The sequence below is a fragment of the Mastomys coucha genome, unplaced genomic scaffold (assembly GCF_008632895.1).
Source record: "Mastomys coucha isolate ucsf_1 unplaced genomic scaffold, UCSF_Mcou_1 pScaffold18, whole genome shotgun sequence".
Taxonomy (NCBI): Eukaryota; Metazoa; Chordata; class Mammalia; order Rodentia; family Muridae; genus Mastomys; species Mastomys coucha.
The window spans coordinates 110,136,753-110,147,340 of record NW_022196900.1 but is presented as its reverse complement, the minus strand read 5'-3'; the positions used below and the strand labels follow the sequence as shown (position 1 = coordinate 110,147,340).

At 48.4% G+C, this 10,588-nt stretch overlaps 1 protein-coding gene across 1 annotated transcript in view; it reads right to left on the bottom strand.

Moving 5' to 3' along the window:
- Tnfrsf9 (TNF receptor superfamily member 9) overlaps positions 1 to 10,588 on the bottom strand; it is a 16,050-nt gene that overhangs the window by 4,732 nt on the left and 730 nt on the right. Inside the window, exons 2-7 of the mRNA XM_031376994.1 lie at positions 9,522 to 9,646; positions 8,465 to 8,569; positions 6,691 to 6,828; positions 6,042 to 6,111; positions 4,532 to 4,650; positions 3,461 to 3,595 (exon numbers count right to left, since the gene is read on the bottom strand). Of these exons, the coding sequence (XP_031232854.1) occupies positions 3,461 to 3,595; positions 4,532 to 4,650; positions 6,042 to 6,111; positions 6,691 to 6,828; positions 8,465 to 8,569; positions 9,522 to 9,621 (667 nt within the window). The 5' untranslated portion in view covers positions 9,622 to 9,646. The remainder of the gene's footprint in view (positions 1 to 3,460; positions 3,596 to 4,531; positions 4,651 to 6,041; positions 6,112 to 6,690; positions 6,829 to 8,464; positions 8,570 to 9,521; positions 9,647 to 10,588) is intronic.

The following is a 10,588-nucleotide window of genomic DNA, read 5'->3' as shown; positions in this document are numbered from 1 at the left end:
CCCCTCACAAGAACCACCAATGATCGGGGACTCCGCCCCTCACAAGAACCACCAATGATCGGGGACTCTGCCCTTATGAGCACAGCCAATAAAAATGGGAGTATACAGAGAAGGGAGACTTTCTTTGAGTAACACTGAAACAGGGCACACCGTAGCTCCCTAACCCGCAAAGAAAAAGTGAAGACCTTAATTTCTGACACTTTGTAGCTAACTAACTTATAGCTTTAAATATCAAACACACAAGTGTAAAACGTAGATACTGCCGCTGGGGGAAAGGCTCCACCGTTCAGATCCAGGATGTAGTGAAGGGTTCTTAGACGTGGGCTGGGGAGGTAGCTTGGCTAAAAGCGCCTGCTGCAGAAGCTTGAGGGCTTGAGTTTGATCCCTGTGCCCCACGTGGTAGGAGGAGAGCACCTACTCCCACGAGGACTCCTCTGACCTACACACATGCGCTTGCATGTGGCTGTCCACACACACTCGCGCCCCCCATGCATTCCGCCACACGCACACACCCAAGCCTCCCTGCACCTCCCCCCATATACATCCACACCCTCCCCGCATACACACACTCACATTCACACCACGGGGGGAGGGTAGGGGAGAGAAACATAAAACAATTTTTCCTTAAAAAAAAAAACAAAACTGTGAGTGATCTATTTACATGTACATCTATCTGCACACCAGAAGAGAGCATGAGAGCCCATAGAGCCCATTACAAAAAATGGTTGTGAGCCACCATGTGGTGGCTGGGGATTGCACTCAGGACCTCTGGAAGAGCGGCCAGTGTACTTACCCAGAGGAGCCATCCCTCCAGCCCCATTAAGAAAATGTGAAAAAAAAAAAAATTCTGTGAATGTGTAATTATATAAAAAAGTAAAAAGGTTTTTTAAGTTTTTTTTTTTTAACTGCAGGTCAGTCATTACTAATTAATACCTTTGAAAACATGTTCCCAGAAACCTTGTTGGCACTCTGGGTGGGGGATGTGAAGAGGATTCTTTTGGTAGGTTAGAGGGCTGCACCAGAAAGAGGCCTGGGCAGGAGAGAGGACGGCCAAAGAAAAGGAACAGACATCTACAGCTGGGGACATGCATGGTGTCCCCTTCATTGATAAGGAAAGGACAGATGGCCCAGTGGGAAGACTTCTCAGCGTAAGAAATCCAAACAGCCAGGTAAATGTGAAAGGCGAGAAGGTGGCTAACCTCTGCCATCATCAAGGAAATGTAAATCCAAACCACAGTGAGTCCTCTTCCCCACCCACCACACAGATAAAAATAGTACTGCCCGGTTCCCACGGAAGTGGAGCAAATGGAGAACTCAAAGTTCTCTGAAGAGGCATCCAGTGTGGTCCCCATCAATTCGGAAAAGTTTGACCTACTGCCTTCGACAGGGCCTAAGTTCCTCGTTCCCACATCTCCCCTGCCACAGGTAAAAACAAACAAACAAACAACAAACAACAACACACATACACATACACACAAAACCAAAGCTTGGGAAATGAGTCTCTGACTAGTGAACAGCAAGCACCCTTACCCTGCTGGGCAGTTCTAGCCTCAGACTTTTACAGTGTGCTTATGTGCCTGCGTGCGCATGCGCGGGCACGTGTGCACGGCACATGCCTGCGCGCGAGAGAGCAGCCTGCGAGAGTCAGTTCTTTCCGACTACCCAGGGTTATCAGGTTATCAGGCTTTGCCGAAAGTGTCTTAACCTACTGAGCCCTCCTCCTATATTTTAATCAATTTCCATGCTTTTGTCCGCTCTCATGTGGAGGTGTAATTTTGGCATCTGGATGTTCTTTATCTCTGACCACCTTGTGAGTGCCCTATCCGCCCTCATCCTCATCTTTCACGAAGTCACAGCACAAGCTGCCCGTCTATGGACCATAAAATGCGTGTAGACCCTGAAAGCTTTCCCCCTTCCCCCCCCCCCCCCCCCCCCAAGACAGGGTTTCCCTGTGTTGCCCTGGCTGTCCTGGACTCACTCTGTAGACCAGGCTGGCCTCGAACTCAGAAATCCACCTGCCTCTGCCTCCCAAGTGCTGGGATTAAAGGCGTGAGCCCCCACCGCCCGGCATCCCTGAAAGTTTTTGTGTAGGGTACAGACTCTATGCCAGACAGTAGCTTGATTCCTTGCAGCATCTTATTTAGCTTATGAGTGGGTGCAATCCGCCTCTGAAAGCTTTCGTTCACTCCACAGTAGTCCACCCTACACCCACTCCCATACCATCAGGTTCTCCCTACTTCCTTAGTGTGGACCTGAGCCAAGGTTGAGGCTATTTGCCCTCCAGAGAAGTAACGCTGGGTGGGTGGGGTAGTGCTCTATCTGTATAGTGCTGTGCGTGCACTGACACGTGTGCAAGTGCACATGTGTTCAAGGTCGGAAGTCTTGCTTGCTTGCTTTTTGTGAGACAGGGTCTCTCACTAGCTCAGACTTCACCAACTAAGGAGAGGCTGGGTAGTGTGCCCCAGGGACCTGCCAGTCACTGCCTGCTCTGTGTTGGGAGCACGCCACTGCTTCTTATGCAGATCTGGGTGTTAGCATGACTTTGTGTAAAACAAACACTTTACCAACTGAGCCAGCCCCTACCCAACTTCTGAGCAATGTTCTTGCGTGCCTCGAGCACAGGCTGACTGGATGCTCACACTCACATGGGCACAGTTATCTGGGACTGTGGCATATGTGTCTGATGTCCTCTCTGTACCCTAGGTCCTGCTCTGTCCCTCCTTCTGCCCTAGCGGCCAGCCTTGGCCTTGTGGAGCAGAGCAGCCCTCCTCAGCCCTTACTCCGGCTATACCTCCCAGCACCAAGTCACAACCACCCCAACTGTGTCGCCAGACTCTTGGCTACTTTGTGGGTCCTTTTTCTTCCTCCCTTCTCCATCTTTTCACTTCTTCCCTTCCAACCCCCTGACAACTAGGTAAGAGAGAAAGAAGGATGGTGGAGGGCGATGATATCATCAGGCTACTCCCTGCTGACTACGGCTATCTAGTTCCTTGGGACAAGTTTGATCTTTGCCTAATTTCTTCTTTTTTGTCTTTCTGCACCCAACTACTTAACAAACCGCAACCAATAGCATCCAACCAGCCCCTTCTAGTGGGGCTCTATAATTTATATAGCCTCTGAAAAGATCCCAGAATTCCAAACGTCACACACTCGTAGAAACCATCTGCACCTGGCAAAATCACACCCCTGCTAGAGCACAAGATCCTTGTGAGAACAAGCTTGTTCTGACTTTGCAACCATGTGCTAGCCAATCGTACGCCCATAACTTACAAAAACAAAAACAAAAACAAAAACCCAAGCCTGCAGTATGGATAGGGGAATAAAGGCACTCTTGACAGGCAAGCCTGAGGGCCTGCGGTTCAGCCCTTGAAACAGGAAGACAATGCATTCCGAGAGGTTGTCCTCTGACTCCCAGACGCGCGTCCTGCCTCCCCCACATCTCATGCTGCATTGGCCTTACGTTGCTTGAATATGTGGGGGAATTTCTTTCTGATCCATTTGGGCACAGAGAACCGGACAATGATGAAGATCAGGACCAGCAACAAGGCCGATGTCAGCGCCAGGAACAAGGTAAGGACCTGCAAGATGCGCCCTCCTGTGGGAGCAAGAAAATAGATGCCGGAAGTGAGGACAAGCTTGATCTGACCTCACCCCAGAAGTGCATGGGCTCCGGGGAGGCAGTGCCCACTCACCCCAGAAGTGCATGGGCTCCGGGGAGGCGGTGCCCAGGCACCCTGACCCATAACTCAACAAACTTAGATGACTTTACTGTCTTTTGTTTGTTCTGTTTTGTTTTTGAGACAAGGTCTCATGTATCCCAGGCTAGCCTCAAACTCTACATGTACCTGAGTATAAACTCAAACTCCCAGTCCCCCTGCCTCTGCTATGCCTGAATTCTTATAGTTCGGGGGAGGGAACGGGGCCTTTCCGGCATGTGAGACAAGTGCACTACCAACTAAGTGGCTTTTAAAAATGAACACAAATGTGGGCTAGAGAGATGCTCTTCCAGAGGTCCAGAGTTTAATTCCCAGCAACCATGAGGTGGCTCACATTACCATCCGTAATGGGATCCGATGCCCTCTTCTGGTGTGTCTGAAGACAGTGACAGTGTACTCATGCAATGGCTTTACTACGGAAACTAAGCAGCCTGTCCTACTGAACCTAGGGAAAGTGTGAGGCCTGCCAGGCCCATGGACTTGGCCTTCGTAAAGGTACATTACCTGTGTGGGACAAGAGTGGGACAAGAGTGGCTATCATGGACTACTGAGTAACAACATCCAGGAAACAAGCCAGGGTACAAAGAGGATGGTAGGCCAGAGCTGCCTGCTGTGGGCAGAGCTGGAGGCCCAGCAGTGCTGAGGACATCTCCATGGACTCTGTATAGACATCACGTGGTTGTTTGGGTGAGGTTTTTCAAGGGGTTAAGGGGTAGCCCCTTTTTATGTAGCCCAGGCTATCCTGAACTTGCCTTCCAGTTGTAAGCTACCATAGCTGCTTATTAACTTTTATTTAACAACAATTAAACAATCACCTGGTTCTCCTGCTGCAGTAGTGGCGGTGCCTGGAGAGAAGCTGACCACAGGGGGTCCGCAGACCACATCTTTCTCCTTGGTCCCGTTCATGAGCACAGACCGTCCGTCTAGAGAGCAGCTTAGGTCAAGAGAAGGAGCTCAGACATTAATTTACAGAGCAGCACAGTGAGAATCTTTGTATCCAAGTGACTCTTGGTGGGCGGGCGGGCTTGGGCTCACCAGCAGTGGGCAGATGATGTGAGAAAGTACCAAGAGGTTCTCGGGGTCTCTGTCTGTCTCCCTCAGCTTCCCGGTACCCTAAGCTTCGCCCACTCCACCTCCCATCAGGCCTCCTCTCTCCTCAGGCTGAGGAGCCACATATACACACCATCTATTACAACCAAGTTCAACCAACGCAGCCCAACATGTTTTGACTTATTAGTCTTTCAACCCTTCCCCTCATGTTCTCGCTCCTTTGAGTGACCTGGGCACATGTGGGGGCATCAATAGGGACAAAGGGTTCCAGCAGCATCAGACAACGCAGGCATAAGCCCTGTGTCTGTACTTCAGAGTGACTGTCGGGAGAGTTATAAAGCCTGCCTAACTAAGCCTTGGTTTGCTCGGCAGCTTAAAAGAAGAGCGGCCTGTGCTCCCAGGATTGGGATAAAAGCAAGTGAATAAGTCCCAGGGACACAGGCTCATGAGCAGCAGCTGTGATTGCCATCACCACCATCACTATCCTCACCACCATCATCGCTACCACCATTACCACCATCATCATCACTACCACCATTACCACCATCATCATCACTACCACCATTACCACCATCATCATCACTCACTACCACCATCATCACCACCATCATCCCCCCATCATCATCATCATCACTATCACCACCACACATAGGGTTTTTTCTTTTCTTTAGATCCCTGTTCATGGCCCATTTTACAAACATCAACTTGGACATTCTAATCAATTTAGGTTGAAAGAACTTAAAAAAAAAAAAACCCATAATAGTCTGTTACCCACCAGTACACTTATAAATATATAACCAAAGTAATGAAAACTCACTTTCTACTAAGGAAATCCAACAGGAGACGATCACAGGCATCAAAAATGTGATTTTACCATCAGTGTCAGTAGTCTGTACGACCGCCAGCTTGCCTTCACAACCTCTGAGCCACGTGCTTCACCCCCGTTGTCCTACATCACCTGGATCAGTAGCCACCCCCAGAGCCCAGTGCCAACCTTGCAAGCCCACGAGCACATCTAGAGCCTTTCCACTGCCTGTGTCCCTCCAGTGGCCATCACAGCACATACATGTGTGCTGGAGACAGAGGCTCTGCCCTCTCCCACACACCGAATAGGCTCTGAGGCAAGGCATGGTCACACAAGCTTCTGTAAGCACACAGAGTTCCCCTGTCACCTAGGGGTTGTCACTGCAGATCTACATTCCAGTGACAGTGTCCTTCTCTTTCAGTTTGTCCCAGAGTCTTTGTGTTATAAGAAAACTGAGAGTGTATACGTACTTCGTCCAGGGTCGACAGATGCCAGCACCATTCTGGTCATTAAATGTTCCCAAGCCACAGTTTTTGCAACCTTGAAGAAAGGTTGAGAATCAGTAGAAGGCATTTTACCATCTCTCAGCTTTCCCAGTGATGAGCAACTGTCATTAGGTCAACCTGTGCAAACTGCTTCATGGCTGCTTTGAAGATGTGTTTGATTTTTTTTTTTACTCACATGTATGTGTGCATGTGTCTGTGCACACACAAATTCATGTAAGTGCAGACACCTGCAGAGTGCAGATCTCCTGGGACTGGCGCGACAGGCCATTGTGAGCCGCTTGGAGTGGGTGCTGAGAACTGACCAACCTCAGGTCTTCTGCAAGGGGGGCAGCCGCTCTGAAGCACCTGCTTAGTGATTCTTGCACGGGAAGCCTGGGATTGCTCGTGTTCAAGCTAATCATGTTGTGCACATCTAAAACACGTATGGATGCATGGCTCTGATGACTAACAAAATGTCCTGGTTTCAGATTATTCCCATTTATGGAAACATAGTGGAGTATGCACTAGAATGGAATGGAAACACCTTGTGACAACATTCCTGCATCTCTGTCCACTGCTTGCTGTGTTCAGGTTCACAAACTCGTGCCTGCTGGGTGGAGAGAGAGCAACCTACCCTGCTCCGTTAGCTCCTGGCCGGGCCTGCAGTCCCTTTCACACCTGGAACACGTTGGCCCCAAGCAGTGGAATCCCTCCGTGCATTCACATTCCGCATTGTGGGTAGAGGAGCAAGACTTCTTGAACTTGAAATAGCCTACAAAGTCCCAATTCTGTGTTACCCTTGAACTCCAAATTCAGTAAACAAATCTCTGTTCTTGCACTTTTATATGTGTGTATATATATGTATGTATACATACATATGTGTATACATACATATACATATATGTATATTTTCATATCATATGTAAATATATACACAAACAATATATCATGTATATTGTATATGTACATATACTCACATATATGTACATACATATATGCATATACACGCATACATTACATATATGCATATATATCATATAAACATATGTGTGCACATATATAGCATATGTATACATACACATATAAATCATATATGCATCATATAGACATATATACACACATATATCATGTGTACATATATATACATATGCATGATATATGCATCGTGTATACACATATAATCATATACACATATCATATATACACATATGTATATGTATACACATGAATGTGATATATATCATATATTACATATATATACATATATGTACATACCTATCCACAATTGCTCTGCTTGTGTTAGCAACATTATAACTTTAGAAATCATGTTTGCCTGTTTACTTTCTTTTTCTGTTTTGAAATAGGGTCTCGTTGTGTGGCCCAGGCTAGTGTTAAACTGAAAATCCTCCTGCTTCAGTTTACTGAAAATCCTCCTGTTTCAGTTTACTGAAAATCCTCCTGCTTCAGTTTCCTAGTGGTGGGTCTGTGTGCCACGATACCTGGTTCACACTGCTTACGTTCAATCTCCACTACAATATTTTTATGCTTTGCTCATTAAAACCTTTTATTGGGCTGGTGGCGCGGCTTAGCGGTAGAGTGCTTGCCTGATGTGCAAAAGCCTTGGGTCCCATCCCCCGCCCCATAAAGCAGGCATCCTCAATCTGTGGGCAGCAACCCCTTTCAGGGTTGAATGACCCTTTCACAGGGGTTGTCTAGGATAATGGGAAAACACAGATATTTACATTATGATTCATAACAGTAGCAAAATTACAGTTATGAAGTAGCAATGAAAATGATTTTATGGTTGGGGTCACCACAACACGAGGAACTGTATTAAAGGGTCCCAGTGTTAGGAAGGTTGAGAACCGCTATCACAAACTGTGGTGGCCCATACCTATAATCTCAGCATTTGGACAGAAAGATGATGTGTTTAAGGAATAACCAGGGCTACATGGGACTTAAAAAAAATATCCGGGCATGGTAGCACGCACCTTTAATCTCAGCACTCCAGAGGTAGAGGCAGGTGGATATTTCTGAGTTCCAGGGGCAGCTTGGTCTACATACTAAGTTCCAGGTCAGCCAGGAGTACATAATGAGACCCGGTCTCAAAACAAAACAACAAACAACAACAGCAAAGCCTCACGTGTCAAGTGAGTATTTGCTCGGTTACTCAAAAAGTTCAGCAAAAACGATTTGTTATTTCATGAAAGAATTTGACTACACCTAGCTGTGGACAGCCACCTGCGAGGCTCAAGCCTTTAAACACAGATCAGTTAGTAAACGGATCAAAGCTTAACTCTGCCCAACGGTCTAAGCGATGAGGATGTCTCCCCTTTAAAGCAACCCTCCAGACTTGGGAGGCTGAGGGACGGCAGTCACAGGTTCCAGTCTAGCCTGGGCTGACCTACCTTCACACACTCTGCAGATGTCACAGTTCGGCCGTCCGCCTCCGCTGGAGTAGGTGCTTGGAGGGCAGCTCTTGCAGACCCGGCTGTATTTATTGCAGTAAGTACCTTCGAGAAGCATCACAGACATTTGTGTCTAACAACATATGACCAGTGCTGACAGCATTGTGACATTTGCAGGGACATCAGAATAAATATTCCATCTGTCCTCTCGGCATCACAGTGATAGACGTGTCTACTGACTGGCATTTTAAGACTTCACACGCTTGCAGGGTGACCCTTGGCACAACCCAGCAGCCAGGATTAACAACATATAAATGCCATGACAAAGAAATCAAGAGAAGAAAACCCCGAATCTATTGAGCAATTCCTCTGGGAAGAGAGCAGAGCAGGACAGGACCCAGGATGAAGGGTGATATGGCTGGCCACCAACTCGCTCCTTACTGCTGAGTGCGCCTCAAAGCTCACATTTACCAAGTGCTCTTCAGAGCCTGTCCTGGGACCCTCCCATGTCACCCTACGAGACAGCTTCTCTGCTGATGCTCAGGTGGCAAAGTTAAGTGAGTGAGCTGGGTCCCCATGGCCGCTTTGTTGGATTCAACATGCTTTTGCAAGGGAATGAGTAGCTTCTAACCAGGTGTGCGGGTTGGAATATGCTTGGGCCCTGTGGAGTGGCACTATTAGGAGGTGTGGCCTTGTTGGAGTGGGCGTGTCGCAGTGGGCGTGGGCTTTGAAGTCTTTTAACGCTCAAGCTCCTCCCAGTGTGGAAGAGAGGCCCCTCCTGCCGAAGACAAGCTCCTTCCTCCTGGCTGCCTCTGGATCAAGATGGAGAGCTCTCCACTTCCTCTCTAGCACCAAGTCTACTGGTGGGTAGCTGCCGTGCTCCCACCGTGATGAACCGAACCTCTGAAGCTGTAAGCCAGTCTCAGTTCAATGCTGTTCTTTATAAGAGCTGCCTTGGTTGTGTCTCTTCACAGCAATGGAACCCTAACTAAGACACCAGGCTAACCAAACTGAGTCTTCCACAATCAGAGAAGGCACCTGCCACTTTGGCACTTACCAGGCTCACAGGTGTCACAGGGGTTCTGCGCGGCTCTCACCTTCTCAATGCCCACCACCAGCAGCACAGTGACCACCATGTTGTACCCGTTGTTTCCCATAGCGAAATGTCGCACGCACCTGGCACTAGCAGAGGAGAATCCCAAAGCATCAGTCAGATGAGCTGCGCTCTGGCTGCTGCTGTCGCTTGACTGATCGGTGCTTGCCTAACGCGCACCAGTGTTCAGAGACCCGGAGGGGTAGCAGATGCAGTAAGCCCAGCACACATGCGATGGAAGCAGGAAGAGCAAGAGTTCAAGGTCATCCTCAACTGCAGAGACAGTTCCAGGCCAACCTGGGCTACATGAGACCGTGTCTTTAAAAGAGGAGGCTATCTCACAAGTGTCATTCTGTAAACTATAAGCAGAGTGGGGTTCCCTTCCCGAACTGTCTACCCTGTCAACCGTACTTAAGCAGTTCCGCGGTGTTTTAAAGGGCAGTTAAGACTGGAATATTGGGGCTGGAGAGATGGCTCAGTGCTTGAAAGCACGCACTGCTCCTGTAAGGGATCCAGGTTCGATTCCCAACACCCATATGGGGAGGCTCACAACTGTCTATAACTCCAGCTCCAGAGGATCCTATGCCTTTGGCTGTCTGCACTCAAGTGTCCAAACAAATATACAAATATACACTTTAAAGTCCTTTAAGAAAAACCTGGAGTATTATGGATGCAGAAAGTTCAGAGTTCTGCAGCACCCACCAGCTTTGCGCATGACTGCAGAGCCCAAGGGTGAAATCTCATGTTCTTCACAAACTCAGGGACAATGAGAGCAGGAGCGTTAGAGCTTTCAGATTATCCGTGCTGGCATTCAAATTGCAGCCATGCTGCCCCTGAAGCAAAGTCCAGATGGCCGGTGCCATCTGAGGGGTCCCTCAATGAGAGGGGAGCCTGTGGCTATCGATCTGGTTATTTGACTGGACCCATTTAAAAAGACCCCTGATAGCCTGGCAGTGGTGGCATACTCCTTTAATCCCAGCACTTGGGAGGCAGAGGCAGGCGGATTTCTGAGTTCGAAGCCAGCCTGGTCT